The sequence below is a fragment of the Scyliorhinus canicula genome, chromosome 9 (genome assembly GCF_902713615.1).
Source record: "Scyliorhinus canicula chromosome 9, sScyCan1.1, whole genome shotgun sequence".
In the NCBI taxonomy this organism is placed as follows: Eukaryota; Metazoa; Chordata; class Chondrichthyes; order Carcharhiniformes; family Scyliorhinidae; genus Scyliorhinus; species Scyliorhinus canicula.
In genome coordinates this window covers 39,427,005-39,446,226 of record NC_052154.1, presented here as the reverse complement: position 1 = coordinate 39,446,226, position 19,222 = coordinate 39,427,005, and the positions used below count along the sequence as shown (strand labels likewise).

At 46.1% G+C, this 19,222-nt stretch overlaps 1 protein-coding gene across 4 annotated transcripts in view; it reads left to right on the top strand.

The window, feature by feature from the left end:
* Positions 1–2,142: 2,142 nt before the first annotated feature.
* The window catches only part of tdrd12 (tudor domain containing 12), a 157,507-nt gene continuing 140,427 nt past the window's right edge, over positions 2,143–19,222 (top strand). For 2 of the 4 annotated variants that reach the window (XM_038806556.1, XM_038806557.1), the window contains exons 1-2: positions 2,143–3,126; positions 12,847–12,917. In XM_038806556.1, coding sequence (XP_038662484.1) covers positions 12,891–12,917 — 27 coding nt within the window. In that variant the 5' untranslated portion in view covers positions 2,143–3,126; positions 12,847–12,890. The remainder of the gene's footprint in view (positions 3,127–12,846; positions 12,918–19,222) is intronic. The other 2 variants (XM_038806555.1, XM_038806554.1) reach the window with 2 other exon arrangements.

The following is a 19,222-nucleotide window of genomic DNA, read 5'->3' as shown; positions in this document are numbered from 1 at the left end:
CCACCTATCCATGATAAACTTTGACTCGCTTGTTCGTCAAGAATCTCTCTCTCTATCTCTCTCTGCCTTAAAAATGTTGACCCTGCCTCCAATGCTCTCTGGGGAGGATAGTACCAAAGATTCACAACCATCTGAGTGAAAAAAACATTTTCTCATCTCTGTCTTAATTGGGTGACACAAGAACATAAGGATTAGGAGCAGGAGTAGGCCATCTGGCCCTTCGAGCCTGCTCCGCCATTCAATGAGATCCTGGCTGATCTTTTGAGGACTCAACTCCACTTTCCCGCCCGAACACCATCACCCTTTATTACTTTATTCTTCAAAAAACTATCGATCTTTACCTTGAAAATGTTTAATGAAGGAGCCTCAACTGCTTCACTGGGCAAGGAATTCCATAGATTCACAACCCTTTGGGTGAAGAAGTTCCTCCAAAGCTCAGTCTTAAATCTACTTCCCCTTATTTTGAGGCTATGCCCCCTAGTTCTGCTTTCACCCGCCAGTGGAAACAACCTCCTCACATCTATCCTATCTATTCCCTTCATAATTCTGCATTAGATCCCCCCCTCCCTCATCCTTCTAAATTCCAACGAGTACAGTCCCAGTCTACTCAACCTCTCCTCGTAATCTAAATCCCTCAACTCTGGGATTAACCTAGTGAATCTCCTCTGCACACCGTCCAGTGCCAGTTTGTCCTTTCTTAGGTAAGGAGACCAAAATTGAACACAATACTCGAAGTGTGGCCTCACTAACACTTTATACAGTTGCAGCATAATCTCCCTAGTCTTAAACTCCATCCCTCTAGCAATGAAGGACAAAACTCCATTTGCCTTCTTAATCACCTGTTGCACCTGTAAACCAACTTTTTGCGACTCATGCACTAGAACACCCAGGTCTCTCTACACAGTAGCATGCTTTAATATTTTATCATTTAAGTAATAATTCCTTTGCTGTTATTCCTACCAAAACGGATAACCTCACATTTGTCCACATTGTATTCCATCTGCCAGACCCTAGCCCATTCACTCAAACTATCCAAATCCCTTTAGTGACCTCCAGTAGCCTCTATACTTTTTGCTTTACCACCCATCTAAGTGTCGTCTGCAAAAACAGACACATTGCATTTGGTCCCCAATTCCAAATCATCTGTGTATGTATGTTTAATCTGTGTCCCTCTCACATGGGTAAACATCCTTTCAACATCCAACCTGTCAATTCCCATAAGGATCTTGTTTCAATAAAATGACTTGAATCTTCTAAGCTCGAATGGGTACAGGCCCAGCCTTTCCTCAAAACCCTCCATCCCAGATATCAATCAAGTGAACCTTTTCTGAGCTGCTTTTATCGCATTTATCTGCCAAACCTTTGCCCACTCATATTACTTATTTATGACCGTTTTCAGACTCCTTATGTCTTCTACACAAATTACTTTCCAATTTTTTTGGTGCCTTTTGCAAATTTAGCAATAATACATGGTTCCTTCATCCAAGGTATCAATATAAATTGTGAATAGTTGAGGTCCCGACAAGTCACATCTTACCTATCTGAATAAGACCCATTTATTTATCCCCACATCACGCTTCCTGTTAGCTAATCAATCCTCTATCCATGTTAATATGTTACCCCTACATCATGAACTATTACTTTACCTAATCTTTTTAATTATAATCTTTATTGTCACAAGTAGGCTTACATCAGTAACACTGCAATGAAGCTACTGTGAAAAGCCCCTAGTCGCCACATTGCGGTGCCTGTTCAGATACACAGAGGGAGAATTCACAATGTTCAAATTACCTAACAGCACGTCTTTCAGGACTTGTGCAAGGAAACTGGAGCACCAGGAGGAAACACACGCAGACACAAGGAGAACATGCAGACTCCGCACAGACAGTGACCCAAGCCAGGAATTGAACCTGAGACCCTGACGCTGTGAAGCAACAGTACTAACCACTGTGCTACCATGCTGCCATTTTGATGTGGCACCTTGTCAAATACCTTCTGGAAATCTAAGTACAACACATCCATAGGTTTCCCTTTATCCAGGTTGCTTGTTACTTCATCACAGAAATCTTAATAAATTCTTAAAACATGATTTCCCTTTTGCAAAACAATGTTGACTCTGCTTGATTGCATCCAGATTCTCTAATTATCCTGCTATAATCTCCGTGATAACAGATTCCAGCAGTTTCCTTACAACCAGATGTTATGCAGACTGGCCTGTAATTTACTGCTTTCTGTCTCCTTTTTTTTGAATAGAGGAGTCACATTCGCTATTTTCAATCTGATGGAACCTTTTCTGAATTTCGGAAAATTAAAAACAATGCATCTACGATTTCAGTAGCCTGGGATGAAGTTTTAAATTTAACGTGTAACAGACACCCCAAACTAAGGGTGTTGATGCGTTGGCCGAAAACTGGAAATCCACCTGGGTAGTGGCACTTTCACAGTTGTTGAAAAATGCGATCCTCCGAAAAGTAAGCCGTGCCGCGCTCGGTATATCTAAAAGCAGGTGTTCCCAGAAAAATTAAACAGGCCCAGGAGAGAACGCGATTTCCACCATCACTGTGTTTGAATCCAACGCTTCGAAAATCCCAGTTGAGGAAAAAATATAGCAGCAGCGTCACGCCTTATCCCACACACGTGCTGGGGGGAATGGAGAGCGGAAAATTGCTCCTGGCGCGGTGCAGTTAATTTTGCTTCGTGTACAGGAATTACATAAACGCGCGCACATGCTGGGCGAAGGGAGAAGTATATTTTCCCCACATCCCGCATTCGAAGTACCACAGTTTTACTGCGGCAACAACAGCAGATCGCAGCCCCTCACTCCAGACCAGAACTGACAGGCCCCAAAAGCCTGGTCGAACATCCGAGAAGAACGCAGGCGCGGCCACAGCGGCACGCGGGTCGCTGGGAGACGGCCATTAAGGTGCCATTGGGTGAGTTTCAACGGATGCAGCGAAGACGTGGGTTTAAAATTGCACCCCCGGCGCGGAAGAAAGAACAACTTTTGTAACGTAAAGTGCGGCTTTTAGTTGTCGCAGTTTGTAAAGAGGGCGGTGGCTTGCTGTGTGCTCTGGGCAGGCCCGTGGTGAGGGGAGGGAGGACGAGGTGCCGGATAACGCAATACAGGTTTGTGTTTGACAAAACGGGCAAATTATTTCAAAGGTAATAAAAACAGAAAATGCTGGAAGTACTCCGCAGTATACTACTTTCAAATTCTTTCAATATTCTCTTAATATTCATTACAAGCCCACAGACTCCCATAGTTACCTTGACTACACTTCCCTGCACCCTGTTTCTTATAAGGACTCAGCTCTGTTCTCCAGCAGTTCTGATGATGCATTCTTCCACAACAGCACTTCATTTTCCTCAATTGAGGATGAGATCATTCCCTCCACAATACCTCTAACACCTGACCCTCTTCTCATAGCACCTTCCCATGTCATCACATCAGGTATCTTACTCATTCAAGGAATGTGGGCTTTGCTGGATGATCAGCATTTATTGCCAATACCTAATTGCCCAGGCAAAAATGTTGGTGAGCTGCCTTGAGCTGCTGGATGTAATTAGTGTAAGTATACCCACAGTGGTGTTGGGAAGGGGGTTCCAGGATCTTTTGACCCAGTGATGTGTAATACCATCTTTATGTCATCCTCGATGTCCAAGGCCCCAAACACTCCTTTCAACTTTGTCTGTTACATTTGATGCTCACAATGCAGTCTCCTCTGCATTTGGGAGATGAAACACAGAGTCAACATTTTGCAGGATACCTCCACCTCCCAGTTGCTTGCCATTTGAATTCATCACCTAGCTCTCATGTTTCTGTTTTTAGCCTACTGGTGTGTTCCAGTGAAGCTCAAAGCAGACTGGAGGAACATAACCTCATTATACGATTAGGCACTTTCACAACCTTATGGACTCATCATTGAGTTCAGAAACTTCAACCATAAACTCTTTGCTCCATTTTGTATCCTTCTTCCCACGTTTTGCTATCTGACAGAAATGACCTTTATTCTGCTATTAACGCATTCTGCTATTTTGTTTCAGACGTTGCTCAACTTTATTCTGCTATTAACACCTGCGCTGGACCAGTGCTTTGTTCTTTTACTATTAACATTTCCATTATTTTTGCTTTGTTCAATGACATATTTGTTATTTAATCTCCCTATTCCTGACTTTTTCTTTTATTCCAACTGATCCCCTCCCCATTTTCTCCACAGTATGAAACCTGTCACATTTCTGCCTCCCTTTAATTCTGAACAAGAGTCATATTGGACTCGAGACAAACTCCGTTTCTCTCCATGTGCTGCCAGATCTGCTGAGATTTTCCAGCACTTTCTGTTTCTATTTCTGGTGCATAGTATCTGCAGTACTTTGCTTTTATTTTCAGATTTTTATGTTAAGTGCTTAACTTGTGGCATACTGCTACTTTGGTGAAATATTGTAAAATGTCGCCCATTTTCTTTTGGAAGAAGACTGCAGGATTTCACCTTTGCTATTACTTAAAATGTGAAAGCTCCATATGTTTTAATCAGTAATTATTCAACCTCCAGTAGCATTGCACAAGTGTAAATCTTTGAGGTAAAAGGGTGGGAATAATTTGATCAGGATGTATAGATGCAGAATGTCTTTAACATAGAAGGGGGCCGTTTGGCCAATTGAGCTGTGCTGGCTCACTGCGAGAGAAATTTAACAAATTTCACTTCCTACCCTTTCCTCAAAGTCCTGTATACTTTTCCTCCTTCAGGTGCTTATCCAATTTTCTTCTGAAAATCATTATTTAATCTGACTCCATCACCCTTTTGTTCCAGTGCATTCAAAATCATAACTACTCACTGCAAAAAATATTTTTTTTCTTATGTCACCTGGATCTGCCTTATCAAATCTGGAATATTATGTGCAGTTTTGGTCTCCTTATCTGAGGAAGGATGTTCTTGATATAGAAAGAGTGCAGCTAAGGTTTACCAGACTGATTACTGGGATAGCAGGACTGACATATGAGGAGAGATTGAGTTGCTTCTGATTATATTCTCTAGAGTTCAGAAGAATGAGGGGGAACCGCTTAGAAACCTATAAAATTCTTACAGGACTAGTTATAGTTGATAGATGCAGGAAGGATGTTCCCGATGGTTGTGGAGCCCAGAATCAGGAGTCACAGCAAGGACTGAGATGGGGAGAAATTTCTTCACCCAGAGAGTGGTAAGCCTATGAAATTCGCTACCACAGTAAGTAGTTGAGGCCAAAACATTGTATGTTTTCAAGAAGGAGTTAGATATAGCACTTGTGGGAGAAAGGGATCAAAGGATATGGGAGAGAAGGCGGGAACAGCCTATTGAGTTGGATGATCAACCATGATCATAATAAATGGTGGAGGAGACTCAAAGGGCTAAATCGTCTGCTCCTGTTTTCCATGTTTTTTTTATTCTTTTGCCAATCACCTTAAATCTAGTTAGAAAGTTTGGGAACTGTCAAGATTGAGGACTCTTGGACCTACACCCTCCTGATTTTATACCACTGTGCTGCCACCTCTGGTGGCCCCATCTTGCCAGTGGCATGGCGATGGAGAAATCTAGGACATTGGTTGTAAGGTACATTCATACTTCCAAAATCATGCCAGATTGTTGCTTGATTAGGCTGTGAGACAGCTTTCAAAGTTTTGGCACAAGTCCATCGATGTTGGTGAGGAGGACTTTGCAGAATTGACTGGACAAGGTGTGCTGTTTCCATTTCCAGTGCACAGACCAATGCTGGCTTGTCCATTCTGTTTTATTCTTATTTGACTTTTCCGTAGCACTTTGAAACAACTGAGTGTTTTGCTAGGCCGTTTTAGTAGACAGTTAAGAGTAAACCACATTGCTGTCAGTTTTGAATCACATGTAAGCCATACTTGGTAAGGATTGCAAATTTTCTTCCCTGGAGGAGGTTAGTGAAGCAGATAATTAAATTGTTTCAACATCAATGGTCATTAAACTATCTTTTTAGTCCAGCTTTATTTATTAATAGAATGTAATAGATCCCAGCGGTGCAATTTAAATTCTTGCTATCAGAGCATTAGTCCGGCTCTCTGGATTACTAGTTCATTAACATTGCCACTATGCTACCATCTCCCTTGTTTTGCCCTATATTCTGTCCTTGGAGTTACATAACATATTTACATAAAATAGTGAAGCTAAGAGGCTTTCTCTACTATCTTTTAAATATATATTTGTGGATAAATTTGTTGTGTAATCCGATCAGTGAGGCAATATTACAATGTCTCTGGATGTTACCGATTTAGTGAATTGAGTACTGGTGGCAGCCTTTCCTTGCATTCTTCTAGTTTATTAAAGTTCATTTGTCTTCATCTTAACTTTGCATACTTTACCAAATTCCACTATTTCATGAATTCTATATTATGAAATCAACTTAAATGGTCATAAGAAAATTCTGGATGAGAAAAGCCATTGGACTGTTAGTTGATCCATGTAGAATGATGCTGAAGTCCTGTGATTGTGCCATTTAGTTGGTTCTTAAATGATTCTAAGATTTTTGCTTCCACTACTTCATCTGGAAGTTCATTCCATGTTTGACCACTTTTTGTGTAAAGAACTTCTGATCATGATCCTATATTTACAACTTAGTTTAAAGTAAGTCTTTGAATTACATTTTCCCCATTGAAAGCTTTTATGTGAGTAGCTTGAGGCTGGAGATCCCACATTTTTTGAATGGTTCATCATAACACCATCCTCTTAGTCTTGGGGTCAGTCTATTTTTTTCATGTATTTTATTTCAAACACATTCAAAAATGAAGACACAAATCAGTAACCTTGTCAACACCCCTGCACATCATAGTTTGTATAATTCCCACCCCCGACACCAAGCAACTCCTCAAACATTGTCATAAACAGTCCCCAGTGTCTCAAAGCCCTCCCCTGATCCTCAACTCTAACTTAATCTTTTCCAGACAAAGGGAAGTCATACAGGTCCCCCAGCCAGCTGCCAACCCTGGTGGCATTGCCGACTGCCATTCCAACAACATTCTTCATCGGCCAATTAGAGAGGCAAAGGCCACGACATCGGCCCTCCTCCCCTCCATCAGCTCTGGCATTTACTATACCCCAAAGATCGCCACCATTAGGGTCCTGCCTGACCTCTAGCCCCACAATTTCCAGTAGTGTCCCGAGTATCGCCTCCCAGTATGTCCAAAATCTCATAGCCCCAGAACACGTGTGCATGATTTGCTGGCCCTCGTCCGCACTTCTCTCTTGTTTGCCACCCCCCTGGATTAACCCACTCATTCTCGCCCAGTCATTTCTTTTTACATAGAATCCCTACTGTGCAGAAGGAGGCCATTCAGACCACCGAGTTTGCACCGGCCCTTGGAAAGAGCACCCTACATAAGTCCACGCCGCCACCTAACCCTAACCCTAGCCCAGTAACCCAAACTAACCCTTTGGACACTGAGGGGCAATTTAGCATGTCCAATCTACCTATCCACATCTTTGGACAGTTGGAAGAAACCGGAGCACCCGGAGGAAACCCACGCAAACGTGGGGAGAAAGTGAAAACTCCACACAGACAGTCACCTGAGGCCAGAATTGAACGCGGGTCTCTGGAGCTGTGAGGCAGCAGTGCTAACCACTGTGCCACCGTGCCGGCCCCATCGTACCGTCAGTGCACAACCTTGAATTGGATCAAGCTCATCCTTGTGCACAAGGTGGTTGAATAACCCTATGCATTACTTTACTCCACACTCCCCATTCTATCTCTGCTCCTCCCATTTATTCTTGATCCTCACCACCTGCGCTTCCCCTTGCTTCCCCAGCCAACCATATATATCACCAATCCTGCCCTCCCATCCACATCCGGGAGAGTAACCACTCCAGCAGAGTATACTCTTTGGAAACCCTGTCCATTCCTTCCTCGCAAAGTCTCTCACTTGCAAATACCTGAATTCACTCAGATCCATCCCCCGCAGCTCTTCCAGACCTGCAAATGTCTCTTCCAAGTACAAATCACTCACCCTCACCAGCCCACGCCTCTCTCCACTTCCTATATATGCCATCCGCCTCCCCCGGCTTAAACCTGTGGTTCCCCCACCGATGTGTCAGCACCGACATCCCCCACCCCCATCCTAAATTGTCTCCTCAACTGATCCACACCCTGATCGTGGACTGCACTACCATGTGCCTCCACAGCGCCAGAGGAAGCTACGTTGTTACCATGGCCCCCAAACTGGACCCCCTCCAGGACTCCTCCTCCATCTTAACCCACTCTGACCCTTCTCCCTCCCACCACTGTCTCACCGTATCCATATTTGCCGCCCAATAATAATGCAGCCGGTTCGGGAGCGTCAGCCCCACTTTCTACCTCTGCCTCCGTAAGAGGCAGAGGCACTGGAAATACCCTTGGCACCTCCCCATCAACACAAACTCCGAGATTACTGCGCCTAATTTCTGGGGGAAAAAAGGCCTTGGTGATAAAGATCAGGAGGGTCTGGAATACAAACAGGAACCTTGACAGCACATTCACCTTAACCACCTAGACCCTCCCCGCCACTGTGAGGTGCAGCATATCCCACCTCTTAAAATCCTCCCTAACCTCCTCCACAAAGTTGTCAGATTTCACTTTTTGCATCATTGTTCACTCCCCCCATCACCTGGGCCCCCAAGTACCTGAACCTGTCCTGAGCTACCCTAAATGGCAATGCCCCCAGATTGGCTCCTTGACCCGCCTCATTCACCGGAAACATCTCACTTTTTCTGACATTCAACTTCTATCCCGAGAAGGTCCTATAACTTTCCAGTATACCCATAATCTCCAGTGGGTCCCACATGAACAGCAACAGGTCATCTGCATGCAGTGACACCCGGTGTTCCCTACTCCCCCTGCCACTCCATTGACCCCCCATCCTCCCCAAAGGTCAGAGCCAAGAGCTCTATCGGCAGCATGAACAACAGCGGATGCCCTTTCCTTGTTCCCCTGTGCAACCCAAAACTCCATGAACTCATCTCATTTGTCTGTACACTCACATGGGGCCACAAATAACAGACGCACCATCGTCACAAACTTGGGCCAAACCCCACCTTTCCCAGGATCCCGACAGGCACCTCCACTCCACCTGATCAAAGCCCTTTTCCGTGTCCATACAGACCACTACTTCTGGTCTTCACCCCTCCAAGGGGTCTTAATCATGTTTAACAGCGTCCTAATGTTACTAGAGAGCTGTCAGCCCTTGACGAAGCCCATTTGGTCCTCAGCAACCACCCCTGGAACACACCACTCCATCCTCCCCACCACTGATTTGACCGCCCGGCAGTTTCACATCTATGGCAGTAAAATGGGCCTATATCACTCACACTCCAACAGATCCTTGTCCTTCTTCAGAATTAGCATAATTGACACCTATGTCAATGTCTCTGGCAGCTCCCCCATTTCCAGTGCCTCGCTAAACATCCCCAGCAAATGCAGTGCCAACTCAATCACAAACTCCTTGTAGAACTACGTTGGGTAGCCGGCCGGCCCTGGGGCCTTCCCAACTTCATCCCCCTTACGCTATCCATCGCTTCCCTCAGCCCCAACGGCTCTTCCAGCGTCTACGTCCTCTCTTCATACTTGTATTGCACCCTCCTTGCCCTCTGTAGCTGCCCCACTGCTTTTCCTGTCAAACTGATCTGCAACCATTATCTCTCTGCCAACCCCTCCTTGGTAGGAACACTTGAATACTTCCTATCCACCTTGACTATCTTGTCCAACAACCGTCCATATTCCTCCCTACTCCTTCTTCTGTCCCTGTGCGTGTTGAATGATAGACCCCCCCCCCCCGGCGCAAACCATTGCTTTCACGCCTCCCAAAATGTGGCCGCTGACACCTTCCCAAACTGATTCAACTCCACGTAGTACCTGATCAGCAACCGCATCTTCTCACAGAACCCCTTATTTGCCAAAAGCTCCGAATCGAGCCTCCATCTCAGCCTCTGCTCCCGCCTCGAACTATGTCTGACCTCCAGCCAGTGCGCTGCATGATCCAAGATCGCGATTCCTGCATACTCCACCCCAACTAACACTCGACCCACTACAAAAGAAAAATCAATTCTGGAGAATACCGTCCCAATTTTGCGCATATACATTCAATAGCACCACTGGCGTGACCTCCAGCACCTCACTTGCTATCGCGTACCTCTCACCCTCGCATACCATGCTCGGTCACCGACTCTGCCGCATTCTTCCCCCCCGCCTCCGACCTGGCCATCCCCGTGGCCACCTCTCCCACCTCACACCTGTACTCCGGTATTACCTGCCAGTGGGGGAGCTCCTGCCTGAAGGCTCCTTCTACCTTTCCCTCCTTGGTCTATGTGAATGGCTCCCTGTGGACCCCATCCTCCCCAACACAAACAGACAATATAAAACCACAGGCTACCCCCTCCAAAAAAAATCCACCACAGATTTGGGGTGGGGGGGGCAACAGTTGCCTCCTTACAAACTTATAGCCCCGTAACAATCAACAACAGCAGCAAAATCACCCAACCCAAAAAAAACTTTCCAGCCCCCCACAATGCTGCATCTTCTGACTGTTGCTGTTTCAGCTCCTCAATTGATATTCAGTTCTTTCCCAATTTATGGTCTCTTATGGAGTCATTGGCCTCTTCTGGCATTTCAAAATAATACTCCCGGCCATCAAATGTTACCCACAATCTTTCCGGGTACAGTACTCCAAACTGAATCTGCCTTTGGTATATCACTGCCTTGACCTTGTTAAATCTGGCATGCCTCTTCGCCAGGTCTGCGACAATATCTGGGTAAATTCTGATCTGGATAAATACTGACCTGGTTCCCCTCCCATTCGCAATTCCTTTTCTCCTTGGCCTACCGCAGGATCTTCTCCTTCTCCACAAACATTTGGCGCCTCACAATCACCATCACTGCCCATGGTGTCTCCCCAGCTCTCGGCTTTTGCCTTGGGGACCTGTGCGCCCTGTCCACATCTGGGGCTTTGTACAGTACCCCCTCCACCATCAGCCCTGCCAGCATCCTTCAAACGTATCATGGGGCACTTGTACATTCCACACCTTCTAGCAGGCCAACGATACACAAATTCTACCTTCTGGACTGTTCTCCTGCTACTCTACCTTTACCCTCAGTAACTTTCAAAGATCCCCCAGGAGCTCCGCCCCCAACGACACCACCCGATCGCTGTGACCCCTGCACCCCAAAACATTTCTCCACTCGCTCCATCGATCCTTTCCTCAATGGCCTTCGACCGGTCCTCGTACATCTCCTTTAATTGCTGGCGGAACTCTTCTTTAATAAATGGCATCTCCTGCTCCATCTGGGGCTTTCCAACTTGCGATGACCCTTCCCCCTCTGCTAGCTTCCCAATTGCTACTACGCCACAGGTTTCCTCCAGTTCCTTGGCCAGATCCTTAACCTTTTTTTGCTGGGCCTGGTAACCAGCCGACATGCCACTTACGACACACACACACTTCTCATCCACACCTTCAGCTTTCAATTTCCTGTCGAAACTACCCCACTGTTGGGTAAAAAGAGCTCAAACCAATGCCTTCAAGCTGGAGCTGCCCTGTGATCACTCCATGATCGCCACCGGAAGCCTTGGTGTCAGTCTTGACACCTTTCTTCCAATGCTTGCATGTCTTCTTTGTGCCTCGGTGATGAAAATTCTTAAAATGGTACCAGGATGAGAAACTTGATTTATATGATGAGACTAGAGAATTTTTTTTCCCTGGAGAAGAGGTTAAGAGTAAGGAGAAAATGAGTAGTGATGCTCAAAGTTGAGGTTTTCAAGGAGAAACTGGCCAGCATCATCTGGCCGATGGGCATTCCCTTTTGCAAATGGCAGCGCACGCCCGCTCTAGGGTTTACTGGGGGCATGAGGTGGCTTCAATGTGAAATCCCATTGACAAGCGGCGGAAAGAGAGAATCCCGTCGTCAGCAAACGGCCACTGCAGAGAAACGTGTGGCTGAGGGACTAGAGAATCCTGTCCACTGTTTCCACTAGAAGATTAATTGGTATCACAGATTGAAAATAACTGGCCAATGAGAATGTATTTGCACTGGATTTTTATGTTTGGAATGCATTGTCTGAAAGAATGGTTGAAATAGATTCAGTGGTAAAAACAATATTCCGGGCTATGGGGAAATAGTTGGGGAATAGGACAAATTGGATAACTTTCAAAGAGATGGCAGAGTTATGATCGGTTGAAGGGCCACGTGCACTATATGATTCTCGGAGCCTAGTAAGCAAGGGATGGTAGGTAGAGCCAGAAAATTACAGTTTCTTACTGTTTTGGTAATATAATTTGTCGACTTTGCTGCTCCGCATTGGTTAATCATGTCTATTCCAACATCATCCTGAACTATTTCAACACGTTTCATGCAGTACATGTATTGTCAATTTTTCTTTCTAGTATGCAACACCGTACATTTATAAGTATTGAGTTCACTTGCCAATGTTCTGCCCACAAATATATTTTACTGAGTCAAATACAGCTAACTAGATTTTGTACTCGATCTTTTAGAATTTTGAAAGTGAGGTAGGGGAAAATAAGTGTAGAAATATTGCCAGCTGGAAACCAAACAGTCAATGTTTAAGGGGGGGTGGGGGGAGGAGGTTGTGATTGAGGGATCACCACTGAAGTTGACATAAAGCTGAACAGACCAGTTCTGATCTTCTGTTTGGTTGATCCAATGTTAGAAGTAGGTGGCTTACCCAAACTGAACAAAATATTTCCATTCATAGATGCAACTGTATGGGGCTTCTTATTTCCTTTGCTGAATGACATTGCTGACATTTCAAAAGTAGTAAAATAATTGTGATAAACAATATGAAAAATGTTTTTGCTTTCAAACTAGGTCACTTTTTTTTCTTAAAGAAGTATTTGAAATTGTGTGCACGGATGATGATTGAAATTTTCATTATAAAGGTACGTAACCATAACTATTTAATGCATACTGTCTATATCTCCTCGTATAAAATAATTAAACTTGGTTTTAGCTCATTTGATCAGACTGTAGTTTTGTTTAATGTTTTGAAGTTCATTTCTGTTCGCATTATCATTACATATTTCACCAAATTCCACTTTTTCCATCTTTGGACTGTGGGAGGAAATCGGAGCATCTGGAGGAAACCCACGCAGACACTGGGACAGTAACCCAAGTAATTGAACTGGGACCGTGGAGCTATGAAGCAACTTTAACCACTATGCTACCGTGCTGCCTTTGAATGTCACGGCAGGATGGTTAGATTCTCTCTCTCGTTATAGATGGCCATTGCCTGCCACATCTGTGGCCAAGTATTACTGGCCACTTATCAGCTCAAACCTGAATGTTGCCCAGGTCTTGCTGCCTATGGGCATGGACTGCTTCAGTATGTGAGGAGTCATAGAATCGTAGAATTTACAGTGCAGAAGGAGGCCATTCGGCCCATCAAGTCTGCACGAGCCCTTGGAAAGAGCACCCTAAGCAAGCCCACATCTCCACCCTGTCCCCGGAACACCACCTAACCTTTTGGGAACTTAAGGGGCAATTTAGCATGGCCAATCCACCTAACCTGCACAGCTTTGGACTTTGGGAGGAAACCGAGCACCAGGAGGAAACGCACGCAGATACAGGGAGAAAGTGCAAACTCACTGATGATTGCACCATTTGCGGCTCCGTGTGGCAGCACAGAGGTTAGCACTGCTACCTCACAGCTTCAGGGATCTGGGTTCAATTCCGGCCTTGGGTGACTTTCTGTGTGGAGTTTGCACTTTCTCCCTGTGCCTGTGTGGGTGCTCCGGTTTCTTCCCACAGTCCAAAGATGTGCAGGTTAGGTGGATTGGCCATGCAAAACTGCCACTTATGTGGATTCCTGGTTAATTTGCTGTCAGTCTAGATTCAATAAAATCTGAGATGGATTTGCAGGTATCATATCATTTAATAATAACTAACTTGCAAGGCTGACTTAATCCATAGGACCTCAGGACACACACACTGTCTTCTGAGAGCCCAGAATAAAGAGAGACAGAATACAAAGAAGCTTCTGCTGATATATTCAAAATCACAGTAAGATTCACATATAAGCTTCCCATTGGTCATTCTATACACCTCCTGACCTGGCCCTATATCCTAATTGGTCACTTTGCATTGTAACCCCAGCATCTTTGATTCCTTCTGACCACGAGGTTACCATCCCCCGCGAGCCATGAAACTTCTGCTTTCCTTTGTTCTGTCTGTGACCACAGTGCCCTCAGGGTCCTAGTGCCTAATTTTATCACATTCATTTATTCATTTCCTCATTCCCTCCTTTTATCATTTCATGATAAACTATCGGTCCAAGCCGCAGTCACGGCCCCTCATCTAGGAAAACTTGTTGCTGCATTTCTAAATCCTACTGCAGCACCTCATCGGCCGCTGCATGCTCGTGGATCCTAACAGTCAAGACTCTGGCGGCTCCACGGCACCCTGCATTTTACCCATCACGCATTTAAGGATGATCGTGCCCACAAAGATGCAGGCGAGATAGTCAAGAGCATAACGGTTCTGCATGGCAAACAACCTGAGTTGAGATAATTCCCTGGTTAGTGCCCCAAGGGCCCCTAAGGTCTCGTTTCCCAGGATGGTAAGGCCGCAAATAAAATACTTCCTATCGTTGACCGCCAAGGAACCCCCCATACCCCCCTAGTGTCAAGGCGTTCAGAATTCCCCATCCGGCTGAGTGGCCCCGGTTGGGTGCTGGAACCTGAGGTTTCTTCCAACCTTCGCAGAATTCGGCTGAGACTGACCGACGCGCGGTGCAGTATCCACTCAGTGGGGCAGGGGACTGTGGTGGGGACTAGAGTCCCGATAGCAATTTGGCGGGGAAATGGGAGTGACTAAACATTGGCCGCTGTACCATTAAAGAAAAAGTAGTATCCTTGCTCCGTGTACCGGCTAGCATCACAATCAGTGTATTGGTTGAGCAGGGAACCCCCAGTAGCCCATTTCATCCAGCTTTGGAACGCCCATTCGGGCCTCATAGCAATGCGGAACGCCCTAGACTCAACAGTGATATGAGAGACATTCGCCCAGCTACAAAGGAGCTGGATGCCTAGCGTCAACGGGACACAAGTGCCATTGTAACAGGCACATTGACCTGATGTCAGGGTTATGCAACACCTTGGATCAGTACAAGTGGAGGACAGACATGTTACATTCATTTTCATCTCTACCAGCAAACAGCCGTACCTCTCACTGCTGAAACAATTCTCATATGACCGGGAATCTCTATTGGGAGTGAAGGGGCTAGATATATATGCCCTCCACCGTTGAAGCTTATCCTAGTGAGAGTGGGAATTATCCCCAGGAAGGGGAAGGCGAATAGCCGGTGGGCCGAACCTGGATCGGAAGGAAGAGTAACTTGCGCGGACGGCGGCTCGGAACTCTGACAATGAACCACAGTTGGGGGAGTGCCCCAAAGCGGTGAAACAGAACATAACCTAGACACCGATGTGGGGTTTGGGTAGCAGACAACCCTCCCCTGGCCATACAAGCGGTGGTAAATCTAGAAGAGATTCATACCGTCCAGGTTTTCCTCATTCCGGATCCTAAATAAATTAAGTACATCTCCTGATAATCTACGTCTGGTTGTACCTCCCCTCTTACACAGCCCTTCCTCTGTCTAGTCCCTCTTTCTCTCTCACAACCTCTTCCTACCCCCTCCTCATAGTCTGATTTTACCTGTAAGGCATCAAGGTTAACACATCCAAAATCAAATTTACATATGCTCCAAAAACAAGGCAATGTCCATGCAGTCTTCCCTTCCCATCGTTGGGACCGGTGCAATTGCGTCATAAGTCCTGAATGGTCCGTTAACCGGATGACCTTCCATGAGTCGATACCACGTCCTCGTATATGGGGGCAGCGAAGAACGTCATCTTTGCAGAGGTGGAATGTCCGGGTACTTCGGTTGGGGTTACAGATGTAGATGATATTCCCCTGTTCCATTACCGCCGCCGATGTCACTCTAAGCGAGGCGTTGCCGAAGATCACACAGGCGGCGTGTAGCCACCCCATCATGCTTCACACCTGTAAAATAGCGCTGGGGAAGGGAGGCAGGTTAGTGACCAACCTTTTACAGTGGTGGAGGTAGACCCAAACACTCCACCCCTCCACTTTAACTGCAGTGGGGGTGGTAAGGAGAACTTGGAAAGGCCCCTCCCATCGTGGCTCTAACCCTTTCCGAGTCCAATTTTTGACCATGACATAACGACCAGGCTGCACTGAGAGCGAGCTATGTGATAGGGACGGTGACGAGTGAGCTGCACGGTACTGGCCATGGAGCTCCTTGAGGGCGTTAGTGAGGGCTAGAACATAGTTAGTCCTTTCTTTAGTCAGATGGTGAAACTGGACCAATCTGGGAACAGGCAGGTTCCCGGGAGTTCTAATGGGCCTGCCGGAAAAGACTCGGCACGAGAGAGCCAGGCCGATCCTGCAGGTGTGACCTACACCTGAAAGAGGACACCGGAGAGCAACTTAAGCCATGTCGGCCCCGTGTCCGCTCTTAATTTAGCCACTTTAGTTTTGAGGGTCTGATTATGTCTCTCAACCAACCCGGCTGACTGCGGTCTGTCCACACAGTCTAACTGCTAACATATCCCCAACTGGGAGCAGAACTCCTTGTTAATCTGTCCAATCAAATGAGGCCCGTTAACAGAACTTAACTGAGCCGGTATTCCGTACATAAACACCTCATCACATTTTTACAGCCTTTGGCTCTCCGTCCTCTTCCGTCTGGTGTCATGGTCACCAGTGACGAGATGTCATCTTTGGTGAATAATGATGGGCCAAGCCTATCGGCAGCATCCGAGCCCTAGCCAGCGCACAACACATATTAAAGCATCCAATGATTGTGCAGTCTACAATTATAATAACAAGTATTATCAATCCATGCAGCAGGTAAATCCCCATGACCAAGCTATGAGAGATAACCCCGAACTGAATCTGACTAGATAGATAGCCATCCTCAATACTACTGTGTTTCCCTTAGGATTTATATCCTTCTTATAGTTATACTGACTAGCAACTATCCCTCAGCCTTGTCATTCGTGTTTACATGTCAGGATTTGTAAACTGTGCAGGAAAATCAATGGTAAATGCATCCATCTCGCAGACCAGTGTCAATAGACCCTTTGTGAGGTGCTTTCCTCAAGTCCAATCACCGTGAACCATAGCTGGCGCCACTCAGGAAGGTAACACAATAGCCATTCCGGTTGTTCCACTACCTCCAAGGCATCTGACTACCTCGGGGCAGTAGCACCATAAAAGCGTCCTCATGTCCCTTAGAAGCAGCCCACAACTCAGTCCATCAGTGACCACAAGGTCCTTAACCCTCACTGGGGTTTTCTTTTGTAGGAAGTGCGTTCCGTTTCCCATAGGAATGGTAAATGATGATATTTTGTATCATGCACTGATTATCTTGCTTTATTAATTGCAGGAGCGTCAACCAATCCTGTTTCTATTTCTGACTTCCTGACTCTGACGTCGAACATTGTACTGAATCATGTAGCCTGCCCGCCCTGGCTTACTTGAGACAATAGCTCCGTTTTCTTCAACCCCCTGTTGTCTGTTATCATTTTCCTTACCGCATGGATTGTATACTTGCCATTATTTGGTTTTTCTTAAACACCACGCACGCACTTAGTACAGTTAACTTCTTGTGGTTACAACCCAATTGAATTTATACATAACAGTCCCTAACAACTTACAGGACATTTAGTCTGTAACAACTGTTATACTCTCCAATGCTATATTGGTTACAAATTTCCCCTCGCGGCAGCAAGCTGCTAATATTCTAGACCAGTGCCTCTCAAAGTGTGGTACGTGTACGCACCGGTACGTGGAGTGTTTCCAGAAAAGAAAGAGACAGTAATCCTGGATTGGCTTGTTTCGCTCACCGGTCCCTGGCACATTGGGAAAAAAACTGCCGGTACGCCACATCAGATAGTTTGAGATGCACTGTTCCAGACTACTGTCATTTAAAATATGGGGGCTCCTCGTCAGTCACTGCTGTCTGCCGAGACCCTTAATAACTCCTCCGCGTAATACGTCCCTCCTGGAGACCACAGATCACCCATCAGCTAACGTCCCGTTAGAGATGTCTGACCGGAGGTTTCAGTATTCAGTAATAATTTGATATTTTGATTTGTTGCTAACCCGTAAGGTTTTTCTTCCGGGCTCTATCATTCAATTCCCTCAAACATGTAGCCAATTGTATCATTAGTTTTTTCCCATACTGTCTGAAACATTCTTCTGCAGAGTGTTGTTCAGGTTCTTCATCGGTATGATCGTTGCTTCATCTGAAACTAAAACGAACAGGTCAAAGGCGGAGAGGGTCCTATTTCTTAATTTGTATCTTCCTATCCGTGCTTGGATATTCCAGAAGTACCATCTAGCATAGCCCACGTACTGCCTCACAAATCGATACCATAAGTCTGTCACTTGTCTACAAGATTGCACAGCCTTTTAAAGTCACATTGTTGTCGGCCAAATTATCCTTGCAGTAATTGCACGTTGTCATTAATCTATCCCACTTACACTGACACTTATGTAGCATGGTGGTTAGCACAAATGCTTCACAGCTCCAGGATCCCAGGCTTGACTCCCGGCTGGGTCACTGTCTGTGCGGAGTCCGTACGTCCCCCCCCCCGGTGTGCGTGGGTTTCCTCCCACAGTCCAAAGATGTGCGGGGTTACGTGGATTGGCCAGGCTAAATTGCCCGTAGTGTCCCAACAGCAAGGCCAAGGGGGAGGGGAAGCCGTTGGGCCACGGGTATAGGGTGGATACGTGGGTCCGAGCGGGGCGATCATTGCTCAGCACAACATCGAGGGCCGAAGGGCCTGCCCGGTGCTGCACTGCTCCATGCTCTTGGATTCAAAATCCCCTCTGTGGTCACAAACCTCAATCATTAAAGTTGCCTGATATTCCACAAAACAATCAGGACAAACCTGAATGCCCCAAATCTCCCTGGGGGCTGCAGCATCCCATCGCTGTCTTTGCAAATGCATTATCCATTCTCCTGAATACTCAGTATCTGACCGTCTCCTGGGTTTCATATGACTACTACCAGTCCAAACAATCGGGCTACAGAATGCCCCACAATCCAGACTTGTGGTTTCCTGATACTCACTGTGAACCATTTTAAACTGAGGGCCATTAATCACCGCCCTTGTGGCCTGTTAAGCCTCCTCCTTCTGTTATTGCACCCCTGAGT